At 37.8% G+C, this 27571-nt stretch overlaps 2 protein-coding genes across 2 annotated transcripts in view; both read right to left on the bottom strand.

Moving 5' to 3' along the window:
* Positions 1–21826, bottom strand: LOC140149660 (xanthine dehydrogenase/oxidase-like). The gene is made up of 10 exons (XM_072171739.1): positions 21668–21826; positions 19594–19785; positions 18658–18809; positions 17489–17570; positions 15936–16160; positions 15299–15373; positions 12423–12475; positions 8817–8997; positions 7979–8167; positions 1–282 (listed from the first exon to the last, which is right to left on the bottom strand). Exons 1-10 carry the CDS (start codon positions 21824–21826, stop codon positions 109–111), a joined length of 1482 nt encoding a protein of 493 aa, XP_072027840.1. The 3' UTR covers positions 1–108.
* Positions 21732–27571, bottom strand: part of LOC140149659 (xanthine dehydrogenase/oxidase-like) — a 54653-nt gene continuing 48813 nt past the window's right edge. Inside the window, exons 20-23 of the mRNA XM_072171738.1 lie at positions 25099–25218; positions 24219–24443; positions 23557–23686; positions 21732–21845 (exon numbers count right to left, since the gene is read on the bottom strand). Coding sequence (XP_072027839.1) covers positions 23582–23686; positions 24219–24443; positions 25099–25218 — 450 coding nt within the window. The 3' untranslated portion in view covers positions 21732–21845; positions 23557–23581. The remainder of the gene's footprint in view (positions 21846–23556; positions 23687–24218; positions 24444–25098; positions 25219–27571) is intronic.

The following is a 27571-nucleotide window of genomic DNA, read 5'->3' as shown; positions in this document are numbered from 1 at the left end:
CAGTGGTTTCACTATTGCGGTCGCCGCCCGCTATCCATGTATAGAGGTCAGTGGGCTATCCAAGCAAACCAGCCTCCATGACAACCTGGGGCTATGGGCATTAAGAAACTACAGTTTTGTGAAATTGAGTTCCCCACAGGCCTTGCGTATCCTGTCGGCTGTTGCTGGAGTTTCTAGTGAGAACACACCTGACTTCCCCGCATCAGATCGGGCTGATTGGATGGCGTCTTGGACAGCAAAATGCACAGAGGTTGCAAGAAGGAAGGGTGGTTCACCTATGCCCTGTAAGAAAATAATATCAAATTATTATTTAATAGCCAGGTTTATCAGTCAGTCAACATTAATAGGTAAATTTTCACGGGAAAATTTTCTGGACACGTGACCAATGCGTATCAATGTGAGTGTAACCTCGAGCCTGATCTCTGACCCCCGGCGGTAACCTCGCTATTCAAGTCTTAGTAATTTTGAATTGGAATAGTATTTTTGACCGCAATTTTGATCAAAATTTGTGCATTGCAAATTTATTGAATATTATGTTATCTTAATTTTTTCACAATATCATCAAAACGTAATTTCAAAAATATCTATCTACGGAAAAAAATATTTATCTACGGAAAAAAATATTTATCTACGGAAACTCTTACCATAACATTATTAACGTGCGACAAGTAACTTATTTTGCCTCAAAGGAAGAATTCTTCCTATTCAAATACATTGGAAGAACACCCACTGTGCTCGGGTCACATTCCATAATGCTAATATGTCTGCGCCCATGGGTGTCACGTGTCCAGAAAATTTTCCCGTGAAAATTTACCTATTAATTCTGACTGTCAGTTGAAAATATATGAATTGAATGCTTGGCATGCTAGCCACAGGCTTCCACTTAAAAAGCTACCTTTGGCAGATAGTAATAAAAAGCTATCATCAGTTAGTAGATAGCAGAAAACCTGTCATCAGTAAATAGCAGTAAAAACTATCTTCAGTAGATAGCAGTAAAAAGCTATCTTCAGTAGATAGCACTTCCTAGCAGTAAAAAGCTATCTTCAGTAAAAAGTTATCTTCGGTAGACAGCAGTAAAAGCTATCTTTAGTGGATACCAGTAAAAATGATCATCAGTACTTTCTTCAGTAAACACCAGTAAAAAGCTATCTTCAAGAGATATCAGTAAAAACTATCTTCAGTAGATAGCAGTAAAACGATCAGTACTATCTTCAGTAAACACCAGTAAAAAGCTATCTTCAAGAGATATCAGTACAAACTATCTTCAGTAGATAGCATTAAAAAGCTATCTTCAGTAGATAGCAGTAAAAAGCTATCTTCAGTGGATAGCAGTAAAAACGATCATCAGTACTATCTTCAGTAAACACCAGTAAAAAGCTCAGTACTATCTTCAGTAAACACCAGTAAAAAGCTATCTTTAATAGATAGCAGAAACCTATTATCGGTAGATATGGGCCCGAGGTGAGATCAATATAGTATTAATTGATCTCAACAAGGGACCATAGTTTTAACCAGAACTTCGAATAAAGGCAGTATATATTTGTTTTATATACTTCATTAATATGGTCTTTGTTCATTGATTGGTTAAAAGAAAATTATTTGACGTTTTGACTCTCCAGCTTCTATCCTGAGTGAACAGCACGACCAATTTAAGTACAACCTATATTTTCCCCTTCAAAAAAATCGAATAGGCTTAAATCGGGCTAACCAATTACAGCAGCACGAAATCACGCTATGGCAGTTTCAAGCGTGCGTGAACTGTTCCGTCAAGATCGAATGCACGCATCGCAGAAGGCATGGTCAAAAGTACTATTTACGGCTTGGAGGTACTATTGGTCCAAGAGATAGCAAGAATTTCTTTGACAAAAATTACCAGGTGTCTTGTTATGATAGTTGGATAGAACATCCCATGGGACATCTGAAAAGTGAAGTCTTGAGTGTCGTGAGCGGTGGAGCGTGACATCAGAGGTCAATGACCTCAAATTTGACCCGTTTTCCTGTATAATTCGTATTATGCATGCCATTTATTAACAACAGCCTCGATTTTCACACATTTGGTGTCTAATGAAAGATATTGAAATTATCTATCAAACAAAACCAATATCAATGAGATTTAATAATGTTTCGACCCTAATTTTGAGCCAAAAACATCAAAATTTAGCATTTTTACCCATATTTTGCCAATTGACCTGACATAAAACTTATAATTTCCTGAAAAGCATGGGTGCATTACTTTAAGATTCTTACTCAAAAACTGACCCATTATGTTCACAAAAAGATGACCAAAAACAATGTGTGTGGGTAAAGTCGTTTTGGGGCAAGGACATTTTAAAGTGCAATGACCTCTTAAATTGACTATGTAAGAGGTTTTCTGCACATATAGACTGTGGGCTATGCTAACCTCACTCCCCAAGGGGGATTTATGGAGGCAGGTATTTTTGGGACCCTAATGCATTGAGGTTTTGAAATCCACTTGCCTGCACATTGGCCAGCGGTGGGTGAGGCGGTGAGGGCGTTTTTTTTTCAAAATGGCCGCCCAAAATCACAAAAATCAACATAACTAGGCCAGTGAAGCTCCTAGCAGCATAATTATAATGTCTACACCCATGTTTTTAGGGTCAAGGAATCCTATAGTATCACTTACATCAACAGGGGACCTAAATTTGAAAGATGGCTGCCAAAATTTCAAAATGGCCGACATTGAAAATGAAAATTATCTATATCTCAGTCATTGAAGCGCCTGCAAGCATAATTTTGATGTCTATACCCATGTTTGCAGGATCAAGGAGTCCAATAAAATCACTAAGAACAGCCCAGGACACAAATTCCAAGATGGCTGCCACTGAATTTTAAAATGGCTGCCATTTAAATCAATTTTGTCTATATCTCAGTCGTTGAAGCTCTAAGGAGCATGTCTCTAATGCATTATGCCGTATTGTCGGAATCAAGGATTCCAGCCAATACATTTAGGTATTGAAATCCGTTTGCCTTCACATTGGCCAGCGGTGGGTGAGGTGGTGAGAGCGCTTTTTCAAAATGGCATCAATAATGACACCATAAATAATCAACGACATGTCTATTACCTAAACACAAGAAGTATCAAAGCCTTAGTATGTGAACATTTGGCAATATATTATATATTGTACTCATATACACATGTCAGGTACAAATGGCAGCTATTGCACTTACCCACTTGGGCACTCAACAGTCGATGTCCCAACTCCAAGATCAACAACTAATCTAATCATATTCAGTAACTCTATTTGTAAAAGGATTAATTCTAGGAAAAAATGAAATGATAGCTAAGAGTAGCTTGATGACGTAGCTCCCATTTGCTGATTGGTGCTGGGTTTACTGTACTGGTGATACTGGTGTTGATACAGTAGCTCCCAGTTGCTGGTTGGTACTGGGGTATCTATCTACTGCTGGTATTGGTGATGATAAAGTAGCTACCAACTGATTGTTGCTGGGTTTAGCTATCTACTGTTGATATTGGCGTTGATGAAGTAACTTCCTATTGCTGATTGGTGTTGATGAAGCAGCTTTCAATTGAAGTAAATGTTCATTGGCGCTAAGGTAGCCATCTACTGCTAATATTAGTGTTGACGAAGTAGCTGCCAATTGCTGCTTGTTGTTGTGTTAGCCATCTACTGCTGATATTGGTGTTGATGAAGTAGCTTTCTTTTGCTGATTGTGTTGCTGAAGTAGCTTTCAATTGTTCACTGGCGCTATTGGTAGCTACCTACTGCTGATATTGGTGTTGATGAATAAGCTTTCAATTGTTCATTGGCTCTAATGTAGCCATCTACTGCTGATATTGGTCTCAAAGAAGTAGCTTCATATTGCTGATTGCTGCTGGGTTAACTATCTACTGCTGATATTGGTGTTGATGAAGTAGCTTCCAATTGCTGATTGTTGTTGATGAAGTAGCTTTCAGCCTTATTGTTCATTGGCTCTAAGCTAGCTATCTACTGCTGATATTGGCGTTGATATAGTAGCTCCCAATTGCTGATTTTTGCTAATGTAGCTATCCACTACTGATATTGGTGTTGATGAAGTAGCTTCCAGCAGACGGCCTGAAGATGCACCTAGGATAAGGTGTGAAACTGTTGCCTCTCAAAACCGTGATTCCAGTCATGCCAGTTGAAAAAATCTAATTTTATAATTTCAGCAGTAGATACCACAACACCTGTCAACAATAGGGAGCTACTTCATAAACGCCATTGACACCAGTAAGCACCAATCAGCAATACTGCTTCACGAACACAGATATCAGCAGTTGAAAAATAGCTTAGAAACAATCAGCAATTGGAAGCTGCTTCATCAACACCAATATCAGTAGTGGATAGCTACATTAGCAACAATCGGCAATTGGGAGCTACTATATCAACACCAATATCAGCAGTAGATAGCTAGCTTAGAGCCAATGAACAATAAGGCTGAAAGCTACTTCATAAACAACAATCAACAGTAGGGAGCTACTTCATAAACGCCATTGACACCAGTGCAGTAAGCACCAATCAGCAATAGGGCTTCACGAACACGGATATCAGCACTTGAAAGCTAGCTTAGAAACAATCAGCAATTGGAAGTTACGCTACTTCATCAACACCAATATCAGTAGTGGATAGCTACATTAGCAACAATCGGCAATTGGGAGCTACTATATCAACACCAATATCAGCAGTAGATAGTTAGCTTAGAGTCAATGAACAATAAGGCTGAAAGCTACTTCATCAACAACAATCAGCAATTGGAAGCTACTTCATCAACACCAATATCAGCAGTAGATAGCTAACCCAGCAGCAATCAGCAAAATGAAGCTGCTTCTTCAAGACCAATATCAGCAGTAGATGGCTACATTAGAGCCAATGAACAATTGAAAGCTTATTCGTCAACACCAATATCAGCAGTAGGTAGCTACCTTATTGCCAGTGAACAATTGAAAGCTACTTCATCAACACAATCAGCAAAAGGAAGCTACTTCATCAACACCAATATCAGCAGTAGATGGCTAACACAGCAACAAGCAGCAATTGGTAGCTACTTCGTCAGCACCAATATTAGCAGTAGATGGCTACCTTAGCGCCAATGAACATTTACTTCAATAGAAAGCTGCTTCATCAACACCTATCAGCAGTCCGGCCCGACTGCCTGATCAGGAAGTACTGCCGAATCAGGCAATATGTTGCCGAGTCAGGCAACACAGGCTTTGGTAACCCTTCCGAATTTGACAGACTAAGGACTAAATTGTTCATGGTGATTTTATAAAAGATCGGTGGAAATTTTACTTTGACACACATGAACTACATGTAAGTTGACAATTTTTCACCGGTAAAACAAATTCCACGGGAGGAAAATAATTTAAATAACAAAACAATTTCTAAAGGTTTTTAAAAATTGATTTAAATATGCAAATTAACTTTATTTTAACTAAAATTGATGAAAAAATACTACTATTTGTACATCCATTGATGATTTTATATATTTTACCTACTTAATTATTCTAAACCAAGAAATAACGGTATATTAAAAGATGCTCTATTTGAAATAGAGCATTGCGTTGTGGGATACCATGTTGCCTGACTCGGCAACATACTGCCTGATCAGGCAGTCGGACCGGACTGATCAGCAATAGGAAGTTACTTCATCAACGCCAATATCAGCAGTAGATAGCTAAACCCAGCAACAATCAGTTGGTAGCTACTTTATCATCACCAATACCAGCAGTAGATAGATAATAATATACGACGCTTACTATAGCGCAATACCAAACATGTTCATTGCGTTCATTACCCCAGTACCAACCAGCAATTGGGAGCTACTGTATCAACACCAGTATCACCAGTACAGTAAACCCAGCACCAATCAGCAACTGGGAGCTACGTCATCAAGCTACTCTTAGCTATCGTTTCATTTTTTCCTAGAATTAATCCTTTTACAAATAGAGTTACTGAATATGATTAGATTAGTCGTTGATCTTGGAGTTGGGACATCAAATGTTGAGTGCCCAAGTGGGTAAGTGCAATAGCTGCCATGTGTAGCTGACATGTGTATATGAGTACAATATGTAATATATTGCCAAATGTTCACAGGACAGCTATTGCACTTACCCACTTATACTACTAAGGCTTTGATACTTCTTGTGTTTAGGTAATAGACTTGTCGTTGATTATTTATGGTGTCATTATTGATGCCATTTTGAAAAAGCGCTCTCACCGCCTCCCCCACTGCTGGCCAATGTGAAGGCAAGCGGATACCAAAACCTAAATGTATTGGCTGGAATCCTTGATTCCGACAATACTGCATAATGTATCAGAGACATGCTCCTTAGAGTTATAGCGATATAGACAAAATTGATTTAAATGGCAGCCATTTTACAATTCAGTGGCAGCCATCTTGGAATTTGTGTCCTGGGCTGTTCTTAGTGATTTTATTGGACTCCTTGATCCTGCAAACATGGGTATAGACATCAAAATTATGCTTGCAGGAGCTTCAAGGACTGAGATATAGATAATTTTCATTTTCAATGTCAGCCATTTTGAAATTTTGGCAGCCATCTTGAAAATTTAGGTCCCCTGTTGATGTAAGTGATACTATTGGATTCTTTGACCCTAAAAACATGGGTGTAGACATTATAATTATGCTGCTAGGAGCTTCACTGGCCTAGTTATGTTGATTTTTGTGATTTTGGCGGCCATTTTGAAAAAAACGCCCTCACCGCCTCACCCACCGCTGGCCAATGTGCAGGCAAGTGGATTTCAAAACCTCAATGCATTAGGGTCCCAAAAATACCTGCCTCCATAAATCCCCCTAGGGGGAGTGGGGTTAGCATAGCCCACAGTCTATAAGTGCAGAAAACCTCTTACATAGTAAATTTAAGAGGTCATTGCACTTTAAATGTCCTTGCCCAAAAACGACTTTACCCACACACATTGTTTTTGGTCATCTTTTTTGTGAACATAATGGGTCAGTTTTTGAGTAAGAATGTTTAAGTAATACATTCACGCTTTTAAGGAAATTATAAGTTTTATGTCAGGTCAATTGGCAAAATATGGGTAAAAATGCTAAATTTTGATGTTTTTGGCTCAAAATTAGGGTCGAAACATTGTTAAATCTCATTGATATTGGTTTTGTTTGATAGATAATTTCAATATCTTTCATTAGACACCAAAAATGTGAAAATCGAGGCTGTTGTTAATAAATGGCATGCATAATACGAATTATACAGGAAAACGGGTCAAATTTGAGGTCATTGACCTCTGATGTCACGCTTCACCGCTCACGACACTCAAGACTTCACTTTTCAGATGTCCCATGGGATGTTCTATCCAACTATCATAACAAGACACCTGGTCATTTTTGTCAAAGAAATTCTTGCTATCTCTTGGACCATATTTACGGCTCATCCGAGACATTGAAAAAACATTTATGGCTTAGAGGTACTATTTACGGATAGTACTGATGGTAGAACTATTTTTGGTCATGTGATCCACTTTTAACCAATCAATGAACAAGAATATATTAATGAAGTATATAATAAAAACTATCTTCAGTAAATAGCAGTAAAACTATCTTCAGTAGATAGCAGTAAAAAGCTATCTTCAGTAGACAGCAGTAAAAAGCTATCATCAGTAGATAGCAGTAAAACTGTCTTCAGTAGATAGCAGTAAAAAGCTATCTTCAGTAGACAGCAGTAAAAAGCTATCATCAGTAGATAGCAGTAAAAACTATCTTCAGTAGATAGGAGTAAAACCCATCTTCATCAGATACCAGTAAACCCTATCTTCAGCAGATACCAGTAAAAAGCTATCTTCATCAGTAGACATCAATAAGCCACTGAGCAATAAGCTTTCTTCAGTAATAAAGCAATATGCTTTCTTCAGTAATAATAATAACAAGAATAATAATATTAATCTAATCAATCATCTTGGTTTACCGATATCAACAGTAAACAAACAAATTCTCTTAGCCTTACCTTAGAAGAATAAACCCCTCTAACATTTGGACAGTTTCTGAGTAAGGTGATGTTGAATTCAGCAGGTATGTCTCGCACACATGGTATCTTGTAGTTATGAGGTCCATTGGTAATGAGTTGCCCATCTTTGTCCCACAGAAGCTCCTCAAGCATGAAGTACCCATATCCCATCATGAAACCACCTTCAATCTAAAAAAGACAACAATAATGAACATTAAAAGGACATTCTAAGTCAGTTTAGTTTGTAAGCTCTAAATTTCATTGGTTGCCGACTGTCATAGCTGACAGTGGCACAGATCTGCCTCCAATTCCAGACAAATACAGCACTAGTTTTTTTGGAAATAAAAGAATATTGTCTTGTTTTGCCAAATGCAACATAACTAAATCCTAATCCTTTTGTTAGTCCTATAATTAGCAATAAAAGTCCAATTTTAATACTTTTGTAATTTATGGGAAAATTTTACTACCTTGGGGTGAGATTTACTACCTTGGAGTGAGATATTACTACCTTCGGGTGAGAGCGTAAGAAAGTGCCTGAATGTGTGAAATCAGGTTTGAAAAAAATTAAACAAATCCAAAAAAATGTTTGATTGGCGTAACATTGAAAAAAAAAAAATTAGGGTAGGTCGGTCGGCATTTTTTTTTTTTTTACACACATTTTAAGCTGTAAATTGCATACGATAAAGGCCTTGGAACTTTTTTGTTTCTTTATTTTTAATTTGATTTAATTTTTAATTATTTTGCAAAAAAGAAAAAAAAAAAGTCTAGCCTATTTTTAGGGTCAATCAGGTTACACCAATCAAAAAATTATTTTTAGGCCTTAATTAATCATCATCACCTGTCCAATATCCAAAGCAGGATTTAGACTCTTCCCCACGTCCATGACAATATCTGTACGCAACAACTCATGATTGCCTGTGAGACAGTCTATCTGTACCTCGCTACAGGCCGCTCCAAATGTGCAGTATGGATATGGTCGGCCGGTTTTAGTACCCCAGTCCCATGTGATGCGAGGAGTCCTGTAATTAAAAAGAAAGGTGACTTTATGAGGTTCTACCACAGAATTAGAGACAGAGAACCGGGCCTCGATTGCCATCTTGATACAAACATGGAGCAAAAATTGGGGGTATTCACTTTCCTTGGAATGCACTTGAGGCAATCGTTGTCATGCAAGCGCGACTTGGATGATGGGCGCATTTGAGAGATGCACTTGATCGACCTGCACGCCAGACCCAAGATGGTTCAGATGAGACGCAGAATTGTTTTCGTTCGTCTCCGCGCACCGTCGGCAAGGACTCGAATACCCCCAATTCTCTCCCCATAACTGACGGCGCGATTGTACGTGGCGCTATAGGGAGTACTACCTAACTGACATAAATTGAGAGAGCTAGAAAAAAAATTAGGACTCGCTGGGGATTGAACCCCAGGCCTCACAATTACTGGTCAAGAATTATACCACTGCGCTACCTGAGTTCCCAGCTGGTTTATTCGTAATCTCAACTTGTCATTATTGCCTACTCTCTCACCATGCCTCAGCCTTCTGGTAAACTGACATATAAGATATTGAGAGAGAGAGAGAGAGAGAGAGAAAATCACAACTTAGTGAGGATTGAACCCCGGGCCTCACAATTATACTGGTCAAAATAAAATACTGGAAAATTGAACTCAAAACATGGAGTCAGGTTATTTTCAATCAAGCTAGGTGCATATGCAAATAATTCTCGCTATTCACAATAAGGGCGCCGCCAGCGATTTGCGATGTAATCGTGATGTATCATGGGAAAAGGTCGACATCCAAGTCCGTGCAATACGAATATTACCATGCTATTACATAGGAACATGTGACAATATTTTTTAGTTTGTCAAAATAAAGGTGTTACACGCGAATCGATACTCAATAATACTTAATAATGTGATTTGAAATGTGCACAATTAATTTTTTCTCTATCGATTTATGCGTGTAATACCGTTATATTGACAAACTAAAAAATATTGTCACATGTTCCTATGTAATAGCATGGTAATATTCATATTGGGCGGACTTGGATGTCGACCTTTTCCCATGATACATCACGATTACATCGCAAACCGCTGGCGGCGCCCTTATTGTGAATAGCGAGAATTGGACAGTGGGCACACACCTCATTTTTGTGATTCAGTTGGGGAAAAGTGCACACTATGTAACGGAGCTACATACTCTAAAGCATGATATTGTCACAGCATTCAATTTTCACGTTTGGAGAGAACACCATGTTTCTGCTGCGATATGATATTGTAGCGAATTTGTATAACACAGAAATACATTCGTGTGTATGAAAATTTTGCACTGGTGAAATTTTCATGCATGCAAATTTGTTTCATGCCTCAGTGATGCAGGGCAGTAACATGGATCTTGCTCTAATACCCTCAAATCTGCGCTATAATCCGTATACGGTCACATAAAAAGACACAAGTGTCACCAGCACTGGACCATTTTGACATTGACCTTTGTGTGCACTTTTTGGGAGCAAACATGCTCATCTGATTGTGTGGACACTATGGACCACAATGGCCTCATCCCAATGGCATAGTTCAATAACCTCAATTAAACACTCATAGTGCAAAATTTGACCTCAAGTTGCAGAGTATGAGTTTTGGTACCCAAATTTGCGTAGGTCATTCAATGAATGTACAAATGTATTGGGGTTAAAGAATGCCCTGATAGATGAGCATGTTATGGATCCTAGTGGGAGTACTCAAAAACTTGAGGTCAGATTTTGAGCAAGGCCTATGATGCTGAATGGGGTTTAAAGCCATAACGTATGTTTTCCATCAAATTTGAATTAGGCCTAAAAAATTGTTTGATTGGCGTAACATAAATAAAAAAAATCAGGGTAGGTTGGTAGGCATTTTTTTCTTACACACACTTTTTAAGCTGTAAATTGCATATGATAAAGGCCTTGGAACATTTTTTTTTTTTTTTAATTTTAATTTTTTTTTTAAAACTTATTTTGTTGTTTTTTGCAAAAAAATAAGAAAAAAAGTCTAGGATCAGGCCTATTTTTAGGGTTGGTCAGGTTACGCCAATCGAACAATTTTTTCAGTCCTTATGTTATTCTTTACTCGACATACTACTGTTGGTTAAAACTAATATCTGTCAGAAAAGCGTTCTGTCCATTTAAAGGAGTATTTCGTGATCCTAGCATCCTCTTTTTATGACATTGTTCAGTACATATCCACGAAAAAAGCCTATTCCCAAAATTTCAGTTGATTCCGATTTTGCGTTTGCGAGTTATGCATGATTATGTGTATTACACTGCTCCATAGACAATGCGTTGTAATTTCGTTCTGGTGCACCAGAACGAAATTCAAATTTCACGATATCTTTGCTAAACGAATTAATCTGCAAGAAATATTTTGTACATAAACATTATGTAGCCAGAGGTTTCCAGTGATATAAAAATCTCAACTTTTTTTTGAGAAAAGTGGGGGATGAGGCTGTGGATCACAAAATGCCCTTTTAAGTCGAAATAACAAAGTAAAGTGAAAAAAATCCCACTGGCTATTTTGGCCATTTAACATGGGAGTTCTATAGGGGCCAAATGTGTGAATTATAACATTATGTCAAAATATGCTCTGTTTACCTAACAAACACACAGAATTGGGCTGATTCCATTAAGGCCTAAGTTGGGACATGTGTAAACATTACAAATATGTGACATGATCAAGGGGAATGAGTCACATGTCGGCCCTGGTCGAAAATGAGTTTTACACATGTTTTTAAAGAGGACATTGAGAGCTTTCAGAAACTGAAAACCCCATGCATGTTGATACAACTTTTCGTTGTGAAGTTACGTCAATTTATCAATCGCTGAAAACAATATAAAACAAAAGAATTTTAACACTTTCTTTGCCAATATCTCAAAATCAATATTAGCAACATCCAACTCATTTCCCTTGATTGTGTCACATATGCCAAAAAATCAGGTTTGAAAAAAAAAACTGACCAATTTCATATTATGCAATGTAATGATCATATCATATGAATTTGTCAGAATTCCAAATAGTGATTTGCCTCGTTGTTAAATTCATGTTACACATGTATTCTCTTGAATTTGAGGACAGGATTAACATGGAAGAGAGCCAGAGGGCAGTACATCAATTATTTAATGGTGATTCTGTGTGAAAGAGGGTGACATACATGATTAGTTACCATGGTGCAGTGCTGTGCTGTATGATCACATGCGGCTGGAAAAATGCGGCTGGAAATTTGATGAATTACGGGTTTGTTACTCAGAAAATCAAAATTGCAAATGAGAATGACTTAGGCATTTAGCATAGCAGGCTGACGATATTCAAAAGTGTTTCAAGAGGCTATTAAAATACTTCAACATCCGGGACAGCAAGATTTGCTTTTAAGAATACTGAATCAAGAATCAAGAAACTTGAAAATGAAAATACTCACTGGTAAAATCCAGTCGCAGAGAGATTGACCCTAGAAAAGTATGCTGCATTGACCTACAGTGAGAGAAGAGAAGAAAAGTTCAACTTATTTGTGAACATTCAATTTGTCATTCAAAGTTTTCAATTTACATTGATCATGTCTGATCTGGAAAGTCTTGAAAGGATCCGAATGTGGCTAACAGAATTTCGGAAATGGCTGCATGGTCAGGTGTATGAAAAAAAGGGTTAGAATCATGCGGGATCTGTCCAAATGGTTCGGGACGGGTCGGGTTGGTTTGGTATTATTCCAGTAATGCCAGAATCTGGGTAGAAAGAATCTCTCTCGGCTGGGCACTATTTGCATATATGTGTTTATTAATTTGTGAAGTGTCATGTCAAAAGGAGACACTTTTGGGCAGGTTATCAATTTTGAGGTTTTTACATAATACAGAGATATTTTGCTCCACAACGCTGTTTTCCCCAATGAAGTCAGACATTCCTAAGCGACGATATTGAGTTCGTAAGTTATGGTATTATAAAGCTGGAAATTGAGATATCGGCCTTCAAAAATAACATTGACAATGTTGAGAGTAGGAATTACCTTGAAAAATGTCTCAAAAAATACAAGATGCCAGTTATATTCTGGTCTGAAACTATCAGACAATATTTTTAACATTAATAACATCACAAATTCGCAACAAACCCAAATTGTGAAAAATTCACCCCCGGGAAGATTTTTGGCTATTTCTCCTTTTACCATCCTGCCCAAAAGTGTCTCCTTTTGACATGACACGTCACATTTACACTATCTATTTACCCAATCAGTAAAGCTTCCATCAGGTTTGGCACTCTTGAATGGGGCTAGTCTTTCAATCAATGTATCACATGCATTCTGTAATTGACACTATCTACTTACCCAATCAGCAAAGCTTCCATCAGGTTTGGCACTCTTGAATGGGGCTAGTCTTTCAATCAATGTATCACATGCATTCTGTAATTGACACTATCTACTTACCCAATCAGTAAAGCTTCCATCAGGTTTGGCACTCTTGAATGGGGCTAGTCTTTCAATCAATGTATCACATGCATTCTGTAATTGACACTATCTACTTACCCAATCAGCAAAGCTTCCATCAGGTTTGGCACTCTTGAATGGGGCTAGTCTTTCAATCAATGTATCACATGCATTCTGTAATTGACACTATCTACTTACCCAATCAGTAAAGCTTCCATCAGGTTTGGCACTCTTGAATGGGGCTAGTCTTTCAATCAATGTATCACATGCATTCTGTAATTGACACTATCTACTTACCCAATCAGCAAATCTTCCATCAGGTTTGGCACTCTTGAATGGGGCTAGTCTTTCAATCAATGTATCACATGCATTCTGTAATTGACACTATCTACTTACCCAATCAGTAAAGCTTCCATCAGGTTTGGCACTCTTGAATGGGGCTAGTCTTTCAATCAATGTATCACATGCATTCTGTAATTGACACTATCTACTTACCCAATCAGCAAAGCTTCCATCAGGTTTGGCACTCTTGAATGGGGCTAGTCTTTCAATCAATGTATCACATGCATTCTGTAATTGACACTATCTACTTACCCAATCAGTAAAGCTTCCATCAGGTTTGGCACTCTTGAATGGGGCTAGTCTTTCAATCAATGTATCACATGCATTCTGTAATTGACACTATCTACTTACCCAATCAGCAAATCTTCCATCAGGTTTGGCACTCTTGAATGGGGCTAGTCTTTCAATCAATGTATCACATATGCATTCTGTAATTGACACTATCTACTTACCCAATCAGCAAAGCTTCCATCAGGTTTGGCACTCTTGAATGGGGCTAGTCTTTCAATCAATGTATCACATGCATTCTGTAATTGACACTATCTACTTACCCAATCAGCAAAGCTTCCATCAGGTTTGGCACTCTTGAATGGGGCTAGTCTTTCAATCAATGTATCACATGCATTCTGTAATTGACACTATCTACTTACCCAATCAGTAAAGCTTCCATCAGGTTTGGCACTCTTGAATGGAGCTAGTCTTTCAATCAATGTATCACATGCATTCTGTAATTGACACTATCTACTTACCCAATCAGCAAAGCTTCCATCAGGTTTGGCACTCTTGAATGGGGCTAGTCTTTCAATCAATGTATCACATGCATTCTGTAATTGACACTATCTACTTACCCAATCAGTAAAGCTTCCATCAGGTTTGGCACTCTTGAATGGGGCTAGTCTTTCAATCAATGTATCACATGCATTCTGTAATTGACACTATCTACTTACCCAATCAGCAAAGCTTCCATCAGGTTTGGCACTCTTGAATGGGGCTAGTCTTTCAATCAATGTATCACATGCATTCTGTAATTGACACTATCTACTTACCCAATCAGTAAAGCTTCCATCAGGTTTGGCACTCTTGAATGGGGCTAGTCTTTCAATCAATGTATCACATGCATTCTGTAATTGACACTATCTACTTACCCAATCAGTAAAGCTTCCATCAGGTTTGGCACTCTTGAATGGAGCTAGTCTTTCAATCAATGTATCACATGCATTCTGTAATTGACACTATCTACTTACCCAATCAGCAAAGCTTCCATCAGGTTTGGCACTCTTGAATGGAGCTAGTCTTTCAATCAATGTATCACATGCATTCTGTAATTGACACTATCTACTTACCCAATCAGTAAAGCTTCCATCAGGTTTGGCACTCTTGAATGGAGCTAGTCTTTCAATCAATGTATCACATGCATTCTGTAATTGACACTCTCTATTTACCCAATCAGTAAAGCTTCCATCATGTTTGGCACTCTTGAATGGTGCTAGTCTTTCAACCAATGTATCACATGCATTCTGTAATTGACACTATCTACTTACCCAATCAGTAAAGCTTCCATCAGGCTTGGCACTCTTGAATGGGGCTAGTCTTTCAACCAATGTATCACATGCATTCTGTAAAAATGAGAAAAGAAAATATTATTGGTCAAAGTATAGCAGTGAATGCTATGTACATTGATCAAGACCTCCAAGGTGTCATTGTGTCCAAGTCCCATTGAAATCCATCTAAGCATGTGGGAGAAATCATCAAAAGACATCCCATACGCACCCCTCCACATACAGACGGTGTACTTCTTAGGCCCATAGGCGTAGATCCCGGGGGGATGGGGGGATTTATCCCCCCCCCCCCATATTTTGCCAGGGGGGGATGCTCCATACAATCATCCCCCCCCCCCCCATGTTGATGCCTGAATATAGGTTTCTGACCAAATTAACCTCATATTTGCCCATTTTAGCCCCAAAAGTGCAAATTTTCGCGCGCTTCGCTCGCATTTATTCCACTTTTGCACTATTCTTCAAGAATTTTTTTCAACACCATCCCCCCCAATGTTAAAAAGAAATCTACGCCACTGCTTAGGCCCCTGCCAACTTCTACCTTGACCCCAAACTCATTTGTTCCTCATCAGCAGGGGACATAAAGCTGACTGATCCACCATCTACCTTGGTTTTTACTTGCCTTGACTGCCATGCCAAATGAATCTGTACCGTGACTCGCAGCAGTATCTGTAGCATTGGGTATAACATGAGTTCTATAGTCTCCGGTGTGAATCTTGTCCACAGGTATACCTAATATGCGACTGGCAATCTGGATCAACTTGGTGTGTATTCCTTGTCCCATTTCTGCACCGCCGTGACGGATAAGAACGGACCCATCCAAGTAGATGTTGACCATTGCTCCTGCCTAAAAATGAAGAAAAAGGTTTAGAAGAAAATTAGCTCAAACACGTGGGTCATTTAATATTATAATTTGATTTAAACTTCTCACCACACAACATGAATGATAACTAGTGTAAAAAATCCCACTGATCATCCAGGATTTGAACCTAGCACCTTTCAGCTCTATCAACTAAGATAATGAGTCAGTTGGGAAGATTTTTAATCTATAGGTATTCAGTATGATCCGGAGGATGAAAAGACTATGCATCTTTTCATCCTGATCAAACTGAATGCCTATAGATTAAAATATCTTCTGCTCTTCCACAGTGTTCTGAGTGACTAAAATGTGATACTTTTACAGACAACCCAGGAGCTGAAGCCCCTAACTTGTCGTATCACTGCATCGAGGCCATATAAATTACATGAAGGGGTGTGCTGCCCATAAAAAAATTCCAGCGTGGTCCCAAATTAATGGCAAAATTAGAGGGGAATCAGAGGGTACCCAACCCCCATCTTGAGTCGAAATTTTGTTCAAACTTTTGTAAAAATCGCTTATAAATTCATCAAAATTTATATTGTCTTCTTTTTCGGGTGGGGGGTGGTGAGCTCTCAGGAAAGATTGTTTTTCCTTTCAAAATAGGCATTAATATCAGCTCTAATCACTGTTTAACATCAAAATTGTTCCTGCTAGTAGGGATGGACTTACAATTAACTCATATCATCATTTAGTGCACCACTGAAGGAGAAAATGTTACAGGGGTACAACGTTCCCATTGGTAAGATGAGGGTTCAAACACACATGAGCAAAATAACAGGACTCAACATTAATTAGGGGAATCATTTGTGACGTGTCATGTCAAAAGGAGACACTTTTGGGCACGTTATATATTTTGAGATTTTTTATATCTTAAATATAGAGATATTTTGCTCCACAACGCCGTTTTCCCCAATGAAATCTGACATTCCTAAGCAAAGATATTGAGTTCGTAAGTTATGGTATTATAAAATTGGAAATTGAGATATCGGCCTTTAAAAATATTACTGACAATGTTGAGAGTAGGAATTACCTTGAAAAATGTCTCAAAAAATACAAGATGCCAGTTATATTCCAGTCTGAAACTAACAGACAATATTTTTAACATTAATAACATCACAAATTCGCAACAAACCCAAATTGTGAAAAATTCGACCCGAGCATATTTTTGGTTATTTCTCCATTTACGATCCTGCCCAAAAGTGTCTCCTTTTGACATGACACGTCACATTTTACCTAAATTTCTTGAGATCATGTAGCATATAACATTATGTGAGCTAAAACAGAGTCTGCAATTTGATTGCAAACTCTTTACTTACTTGATGCAGAAAGCCTGGATAACCACCAATGTTGAATTTCACAGGCACTACTGCTATGCCACGCTTGCTCCACTTGTGTTTGCTACATAAGAAATGAAAATTAAACATAATCAGCAAATTTAATATTTATTTATCTCAATGAATAATCCATCTAAGTACCTTTTAAGCTTTCCAGAATTTAAATCTGCAATATAACAAAACAACTGGTTCAACAGACTAAAATATAATCAGTTTTTTTTACTTGAACTTAGTAAGCCTAAAATTGAGCCTAACGATAATACTATTTTCACGTACAGAGGTTTTCACAATTTTGAATAATATCATATCATTGTTAAATTCATGTATACAAGAATAAAACAAAAGACAAGACAACTGATAGGTTATCACAGAAAGAAGATGACTGAACTCCTTGAATCAACTTATCAATAACATTCACATTTAAAGATGTAGATTTATATAAAGGTCATGAAAATGTTAAAAAACATTTTACATGAAAAAACACTACAACATTTTAAAAACATTGTCAAAATGTTATTGTAAAACATTTTTTGCACAAATTTGTGCAAAGGATTTTGTCAACTCTTAAATAACTCTTAAAAAACAATCAACCGCGATGAACATAATCGTCTTTCTTGATCACATATAAGATTCACTGCTCAAAACAAAAACATCTTCACTTCCGGGAAATGTCACAAGCATTTCTGCGGAAAAAGCAATGGAACAAGACACTGGTGATCAAACCGTCAGCCAAGACAGTAAAAGCTAAAGTAGTGACTTACTTTTTCATTGGATTTCCCAAGCAAAAATGTTTGAATTATTATGTTAGAATGTTTTGCATCAAGTTTTAACCAATATTTTTAGAATGTTAATGTTAAAACATTTTATACCCTATATAACCTAGCTGACAAACATTTTCTGTAAAATGTTTTTGCGTTAGCTGGGCAGCTAATAGTATACATGATTTACTGAATATGTCCCTTCATCAGGTTTCATTGTGGTTTGTCAAGCAATAGATGCATCACAGAAGCAATATGGATCAGAAAGCGGGGGAGGTGTGAGTGGTAATGTTATCAACCATAATGAAGGAACACTCTGGGGATGTGGAAGTGTTGACAAATTATAATCATAAACATTAGAAAATTATTGGATTAAAACAGTAAGAAAATCACCTGTTATAGCTATTCACTTCCATTCGTCTGTTATGGTAGTCACTCTTTTCCATACATTCTTTCCAGCATCTCTTAAATACATCATAACCCTCAATGGGAACACCATAATAGGTTTTAGGGATGTCAGCCTTGTGCATGTTGATTTCACGAACCTGTAGAAAATGATTTGGTTGGGTGGGGATATGTGCTGCTAAAATACTTTTCATATACAATTTTCTAATCATTCCATTTCAGGTGTTTGCTGATTTAGTTCAAGAGGTTCTCCATTTTAGTCCCCATTTATCACAATCCAATATGGCAACTTCCAAGAAACGGATGATTCTAGGGAACAAGTTTCAGGACATCTCCCAAAATTCTAATGGAATCTGTTCCATGCCAGGTGTTCTTGGGAACTGGTATCAGTGGCGTAGCCCCGGGGTGTAACATGAGTCGTCCTATTTGGGGGTATTGACCATGATTGGGGGGCACCAGGCTTAGAGGCACACACCATCTTTCTGCAATTTTCCTATTGGATTTTCAAATTGATTGTGGGGTGGGGGCACGTACCCCCATCCGTATGACACTACGCCACTAACAAGTATGATCCTAAAGCTCTCCCACAGAAAAAATACTGGTATAGTTATAATGGCAAATCCCAGGAAATTTGCATGTGAAAATACCATCTCTCCCAAAACGTGCTTATAACTTTCCATTAAATAAGCCTTATTTTTCCTTCCACCCCAAAAATATTATATGACCTTTAACCCCATGGCACTACTACGTTTCTAGTAGAGTCCCTGATTGGTTAAAATACATGCTATATCAACTGAGTAACCAATCAAAATTGAGCTTTTTTGATCTCTTACCGTATCTCTGATTGGTTGAACACAAGACAAAGCCTGATTTGTAACCAATCAAAATAGTTCTTATAGACCATTAGGATCACCCCAACCTCACCTGTACTGCTGGTAGGCCACACCTTGATGCAATATCATTCATTATAGATTCTAAAATGAACGCAGGCTCACAATAACCAAATGTGCGCATAGGTTTGCCAGTAGGGATATTGGTAACACAAGTCTTCACAGTAGCACGCATGTTTTCCATCAGGTAAACACCATCAATAGCATACAGTATATTTGCAACAAGCTGAAATGATTCAAGAAATGTTGGTGGTAAGTACTAATGGCGCTGTATGCAGTGGGGTAGTCATGACTTTTTCAGAGGGGAGTCAAAATGGTCAAAATGGGCTAAAAATTACAAAAAAAGGCCTCTCACAGGGGGTAAGACTTATGCATGGAACAGCCCGTAGCCAGAGGGTGTGAAGATGTGATGCACCCCCTACAAATCGCCAAAATATCAGCTTTGATGGTAAACAATCACAAACTTGGACCAAAAATGTCACAAATGTAAGATTAATACACTGCAATCCTGAATTTTCTGTGCAATGTGACATTTAGGCTCCAAAAATCAATTTTAGAGGAGGTAAATGTCTGCTTCTGGCCAGAATGAAGATTTCTCTTGAAAAGGTCTGTATTTTTTAAAGCTGCAATCCACCATGAAAATATCCTGGCTATGAGCCTACATGGGAAGATAAGAAGATCACAATCCTATAAGCATGATAAGTAACAAACTTACTACACCCAATTCCAGAAAATAAAAGGTACTAATTTTTTGTGATTAAAAAAATATTATACTGTTTTGATGAGTAAAACATAGTTAAATTCTAATTGTCTATTTCAGCATATTTGTATCCTAAATTTGGAACAAACATTTTTTCAAAAATCTCAAACCAAATGACCCCCCTTTTTTCAAAATTGTATAACCAATGACCACCCGAAATGCCCCTACCTCCTGATGCTGGTAGGCACATACTCCTCACTTCTAAAGTTGAGTGCCCCCCTCACTAAAATGTCCCCAAAATTTAGCCAGATACATTTTTTAATCCCTTTGGTGTACATTTCTCCAAACAACCATTACATAGACTAAGTAAAAATAAATGCTTGTTTTTCCACATCCAATCGACCCTAATTTTGGAAATTTAAAAACTTGAACATGTGATTTTCATTCTTTCAGAATATTGCCATGAGCGCACACAGTTCACACTTCTAAACAGTTTTCACATATTAATAAAGTGATACATTTAGAGAAATATTCAAGGTAAACATATTCAGACATGCCAACTTTGAAAAATGCAAAATCATATTTTCACACCTCAAAACCGTATTTTCACAAAATTCCCACCATATTTTTTTAAGTAAGCTCACAACTTATAGCCTAAAACTAATTATATGCAACTTATGAATCTTAGCTCCTAGATATACTCATTTTTCCCTCCTGTGATATTTATTTCTTGACAAAACTCACTTTAAAGACAACCCACATACGAGGAGGGTATCCAAAAGTTTTTGACATCACTCAGAAGGAAAAGAGCTATATTGATTAAATTTTGTCAGTGTAATCACTGGTCCTTATGTACATTATGGTCCAAAAATGGTCTCATAAGTATGTTTAATTTTTTACAGATGGCGCTATGATGGGCAGAAGGCGCATAACCTTTTCATGATAAGATCCTCCACTTTCTTGAGTTTCTTCACTGTGGCCGCATCATCCGTAAATGATTGCCGTCCACTTCTTGGCTCATCTGTGAGGGACATGTGGCCAGTTTGGAAATTCCTTTTTCAAAAAGCAAAAGTGCCATATGATGGGCAATCATCACCGTAGATAGCTTTCATTTCATCATAGATTTTCTGAGCATTGTAGGCCTAACCCTCCAAATGCAGGAACTTAATCACACTCGTGCCTCAATTTTCACCATCTTACAGGTTATCGCCTACTGCCCATCTAGCGCCACCTGTAAAGAAAGTAAACATACTTATGAGACCATTTTTGGACCATAATGTACATAAGGACCAGTGATTACACTGACAAAATTTCATCAATATAGCTCTATTCCTTCTGGGTGATGTCAAAAACTTTTGGATACCCCCTCCTACATTTTGCCCAAAAGATTTTCCCCCCTTAAACTTACAGCAAAATGAATGCCATGATGAGATCCCCAGTTAGCATACACAGTAACATCCAGTGAGTTAATTCTTCCTGTCTTATCGTCAAAACCCACTTTGTATTTTGCCATGGAGCCTTCTCTGTTGCCTGTGATCTGTATATCGGTGCCTCGTGGTAGGACCATCCTAACTGCCTTGCCAGTTCTAAGAGAGAAAATGATTGGTTAATTGCATGATATAATTATCTGAGTAACCAATCAAAACCCACTTTGTATTTTGCCATGGAGCCTTCTCTGTTGCCTGTGATCTGTATATCAGTGCCTCGTGGTAGGACCATCCGAACTGCCTTGCCAGTTCTAAAAGAGAAAACAACTTGATTAAAGCCATATTGTAACATTTGCTTTAGAATTTTTTTATTCTGGTTTTTACACGATTGTAATGTACTTAAGTAAACAAAGATACCCTGCAAAAATCAAGATTTTAGGTGCCATAGTTTGGTCAAAATCCGCACTTTTAAATAAACCGTCTTAATAAGCCGGTGGTAAGGCCATCTTAATTAAAATTGTGCGCGTGCCGCGTAGTCCTCTTTGAAAATCAAGAGATTCAATTTTGTTATCTCTTTTTATTTTTTTTTCAACAAAAAGGCGCAATTAAAACTCAAAATTCGTATTTGATTTCAAGTTTTCGATTTTTGCGCAATTTTTGGATACAAAAATAATAAAAGAAGAATATTTGTTTGTAGCAGTCACATTTTGTCTGCTATTCCAACATTGGATATTAGGGCGCGTTCTCACTATGCCTGTTTGATACCAGGACGTGGACTCGATCCTACATCGAGTCCACTTCCAAGCACAGTGAGAACGCGAAATAAGTGGTTTCGATCCTACATCCAGGATGTAGCATCGAGACCACCTCATTGAGGTAGTCTCGTACCTAGGACGTGGTATCAAACAGTATAGTGATTGCACAAAATGCTTATCCGAAACTGTACTAACACACACAAAAATTAAAATTAAAAAAAAATACAGTAAAAAACACCACATTCCGCATTAGGTTTTGAATTTCTCACAAGCTTTGAGACACAGGATTTAATTAAGATGGTCTACACTCTAAATTATAAGGATTTAAAAATAAATCCTTAAGACTGTAGTTAGGGACCAATCAATTTTAGATTTAAAATAAATCTTGTAGATTTGAATTTTAAATCTAAAAGATTTAATTTTAAATCTTAAAGATTTAATTTTAAATCTAACACTTGATTGGTCCCTAATCACAGTACTTTGGGATTTATTTTAAATCCTTGAAATTTAGAGTGTAAGATGGTTCATTATAAAGATGGAAATGTTCATTATCTTCACAAGAATTACAAGTACAACAACAACTAATTTTAGGGATGACATCAAAACCCATACACCAGTCGACTACAGGCGCCCAGGCGAAACCAGCGGTTGCACCTGGTTTCTATTATTTGGAACAATTGCAATGGGCTAACCTGATTCTGCCATAGTGCCTGTGGCCAAGCGGCAGTTGCGTTTTAAAGACATTTCTTAAACATATTTTAATTCCTTAATGAAATTACTGATCTTTATACAAGTGTTAAAATATCAGAATGCAAAAGTTTGCCATGTTTTAGGTCTTGTCTCACAAATGGTTCTAGACTTGCATGATATAATACTGGTGTACATTACAACCAGTAGCGGCGCCATGAATTTGTTTCAGGGGCATGGGGGAGGGCAAAGTGAATTTCGGGTGGTGGGGCAAAATCAACAAATTTTGCTCATAATTGCCACAAAAAGTGGAAATTTTTGTAATTTTGCGTTTATACTGGGGGCAACTGGGACAAGAGTTCTGACTGGGGGAATTTGCCCCCCATGCCCCCATGGAGCTGCCACTGATTACAACTTTAAGAACTTACTTTTGTGCTGCCAATGCGCAGACGGCTACATAGTTACATTGGTTAGCTTTCCCTCCAAAACTTCCCCAGCACGCTTGGATTTCACATTGATTTTGTTAGCATCCACACCCAATGCCTTGGACACAGTCATCTGTAAAACACAATTATTTGTCATGTTTGAAACTTGAAAGGTTCATAGATTGATAATCAACACATAGATTGGAATATCCCATGCCTGTGCCCTCTCAGTGTACTTGAATTCAGCTGACGCTGGTACAGCTTTTGGACCTCGCGACATCACTCATCTGAAAGTACACACTGTGTACTACACAGAGCGCTCAACTTGTCAGTGATTATGAGCAAACTCTCTTTTGTGTATGCTCGTGCTATTTTGCGCTTTTTTTAAGTTCGCTAACGCACCCCTCACTTATCCTTGACCCCCATAGGCAACATGCATGCCTTACACGTTATGGAAAGTTTTGTTTGCTTGTTATTGTTTTTGGCCAGCATTTCACATTTGTTTACAACCTACCTGGGCTGGAGGGTACTCTTCAAAGCAGTAATCTCCATTTCACCAGCTTCTCCTGATGGTACATGTATGGCTAGACATATTGTAGATTCCATGTAAATGTGCAGAAAACTTTTACAAGGACATGGAGCCTAATGTATTGTTTAAAACCTACCTGGGCTGGGTGGTGCTCTTGGAAGCCTGCAGTAATCTCCATTTCCCCAGCTTCTCCTGATGGGATGGCTATACATGTAGTAGGCTCCATGTAAAAATGTTCTTGTGCTGCTGTACGTATGGACCCTTCTAGAATGACGGATGACTCACTGAAACCTTTATCTATGTCTCCCTTCTCCAAGGTTTCAAAAGGCTGAGGATGGAAGGCTTCTTTTTCAATTGCTTCCTGGATTTTGATAAAAAGTTTTTTTCAGACGCTTTGGTCAACAAAATATGGAGCTCAGGTAATAAAAAATATGGCATATTATAAATTGAGAGACCAAAAAAAATCAGAACTGAATGAGGATTGAACCAGTGCACTCAAGATATCTGGTCTATTGTTGGTGCATCCATATGCATCAGATGGAACTACAGTGGTATACTAATGAATGTTTAATAATTATAATTTATTTCACCTCAAGTTTGGTGCCTATGTATGTTACATCACTACCAAGCACAAAATGAAACCAGGCCTGTCATAGCCAGGATTTTTTTAGGGGATGCCAAAATTTCCAAAAAGTAGACCTTTTCCCCAAATTAATTTGCTTACATGCAAAAAGTGGATTTAACCCCTTACAATTTCTTTATAATTTAAACCTTCTTAAAACCTTTTTTATCATTGGGGTGCATTGACCCCCCCCCCCTTCCTGGATATGCTCCCTGAGTGAAATAATTAATAGTCATGATCACTTCATCTCTCAAATTGCTGACAAGAGTTCAAACAGTAGCACTGTTAGTTGACCTGAATTTGCACATATGAAGAGAGGAAGAATTCTTGGGGAGTATTGCACTATATGCCACCAACATTCCCACTGTCCACATCATGAGATGTACAAACTAACCTCTATTGTGGTGATAACTGGTAACTCCTCATATGACACATGGACCAGCTTGGCAGCCTTGTGTGCAGCCTCTGGAGACGTCGCAACAACACCACCGATGATTGCCCCGGTAGAGTAGACCTGTCAGGAAATAGTATGTACTGTATGTATGAGATCATCATCATTATCATCACCATCATTGTCATACTCTGTACTCATTGCCTTTATCATCATGATAATCATCATCATTGTGGTGGTGATGTAACTCTATCATCGTTATCATCACTGTCATCATCAAAATCATATTAACATCACAATCATTGTCATCCTCATTGAATTTGATCAACTTCATCGTGATAATCAACATCATGATAATCATCATCATCGTCGTGGTGGTGATGTACCACCATCATCGGCACCATTGTTATCATCACTGTCATTATCATCATCAAAATCATATTATCATCACCATCATTGTCATCATCATGAAGATAATAATAAACATCATCATGGTGGTGATGTACCACCATCATCCGCATCATTGTTATCATCACTGTTATCATCATCATGGTCATCATAATAGTATGGTGCACCACTATCATCACATCTTCATCACCATCATCACATCATCATCACCACCATCACATCATCATCACCACCATCACATCATCACCATCATCATTATCACCTTCATCATCATCACCGCTATCACATCATCATCACCACTATCACATCATCATCATCACCACCATCACATCATCATCACCACCATCACATCATCACCACATCATCACCACCACCACCAAATCAGCACCACCAGCATTGACCAGTGTTATCTTGTTATCATCTTAATAGCTTGTAGTGTCATATTGGTCCACTTATCTGTGACACCAGTAGCGTCCCAGGAGCGTCCCAGCAAACACAAAAATGTTTTAAAAACGTTTTAAATAAGTTATATTTTGGGTTTTGGTTTAGGTAAAAACGTTTTAATAACATTAAAATGTCGGGTTATATAAAGGTCGTGATAACGTTTTAAAACGTTTTGTATGGAAACACACTACAACAATATTTTTAAATGTTTTCAAAAAATGTTATTGTAAACTATTTTTGCAAACATTTTTGCCAAATATTGTGTCAATACTTAAATAACATTATGTTAAAATATTTGAACCCAGCAAACACAGAAATGTTCTTAAAATATTTTTTCAAAACCTTTTAATAACATTTAAATGTCGGGTTATATAAAGGTCATGAAAACGTTTTAAAAGCGTTATTGAAAATATTTTGGGCAAACATTTTTCGCAAAATATTTTTCAACTAAAATAACATTCTGTTTAGAATGTTTTGTATCAAGTTTTCAAGAATGTTTTTGGAATGTTATTAAAACGTTTTTATACCCTTTATATAACCCGACATTTTAAACGCGTTTTCTGTAAAACATTTTTGATTGCTGAGCAGTAGATTAAAAAAAAATGTTTTTTAAGGTTATGAAAACGTTTTATACTCTTAATATACCCTTTATATAACCCGACATTTAAACGTTTTCTGACAACCTTTTATAACCTTTTGCGAATGATGTCGAAAATGTTTTGTGTTTGCTGGGGTAGCATGGATCATCCGATTGGGGGGGGGGGGCACCAACCATGATTGGGGGCACCAGGTCTGATTGGGGGGTACAAGCAGTTTTTTGGCAATTTTCCTATGGGATTTTCTAAATTTTGCAATCGATTGGGAGCATGTGCCCCCGGTGCCCCTATGACACTACACCACTGTGTGACACTTTATGACTAAGACTTCAAGTTCAATAACAGGTGAATATGCCAGCATAGTGGTTAGGATTGCATCACTGTCATCATCAAAGTCAGCATTTGGTTCATTTGCTGACTTTGGTGACAGTGGGCAAGCAGTGATTTTTTCACATGCTTTTGGCCCAGAAGCCTGCCTTCTTTGATACTATCATCACTATTATCATCATTAATATCAACAATCACCCACCACCCCCTTCATTCACATACCTATTTAATCACCAAGATTTCACTATCACCTTTATCATCATCATCATCATCATCCTCATGATCATCATCATGATCAACAACAACATCACATCCACTTCCTCCAGCGATTTCATCCACATCAACACCAAAAACAAACAACACCATCCCATGCACCTCCATCATCATCTACATCAACAGCAACAACAACATTAACATATTCAACTTATCCTCCATCATGGTCATCATCATCATCCATTATAATACCAATGCCAACACCACCACCAACATTAACAGCATTACATGCACCCGGGGGGTTGGGGGGCACTCGAATATGAAAGTGACATACTTGTGCCCACCAGCATACAAAACTAGGGGTCTATCAGTGTAGAAAAAAGGGGTCATTCAGTGTTGGCAATGTCAAAAATGGGGTGATTTTGTATGGGAGCGCCCAAAATTTCACACCATTAACAACGAAGTGCGCCAAAATTTCAATTTTGAGG

Source organism: Amphiura filiformis, chromosome 4, assembly GCF_039555335.1.
Source record: "Amphiura filiformis chromosome 4, Afil_fr2py, whole genome shotgun sequence".
NCBI lineage: Eukaryota > Metazoa > Echinodermata > Ophiuroidea > Amphilepidida > Amphiuridae > Amphiura > Amphiura filiformis.
The sequence above is the reverse complement of the archived record's forward strand: the minus strand, read 5'-3'. Positions and strand labels throughout refer to the sequence as shown.

What these genes read in the sequence shown, in the direction of transcription:
- LOC140149660 (XM_072171739.1), bottom strand. Translation starts at nt 21,826, where the DNA reads ATGGTCCTACCACGAGGCACCGATATACAGATCACAGGCAACAGAGAA. An exon ending in ATCCAGGCTTTCTGCATCAA is followed by an intron (nt 16,161 to 17,488) that starts GTAAGTAAAGAG and finishes CTTCATTTTTAG; the next exon opens with GCAGGAGCAATGGTCAACAT. An exon ending in CATTTGGCATGGCAGTCAAG is followed by an intron (nt 15,374 to 15,935) that starts GCAAGTAAAAAC and finishes TCATTTTTACAG; the next exon opens with AATGCATGTGATACATTGGT.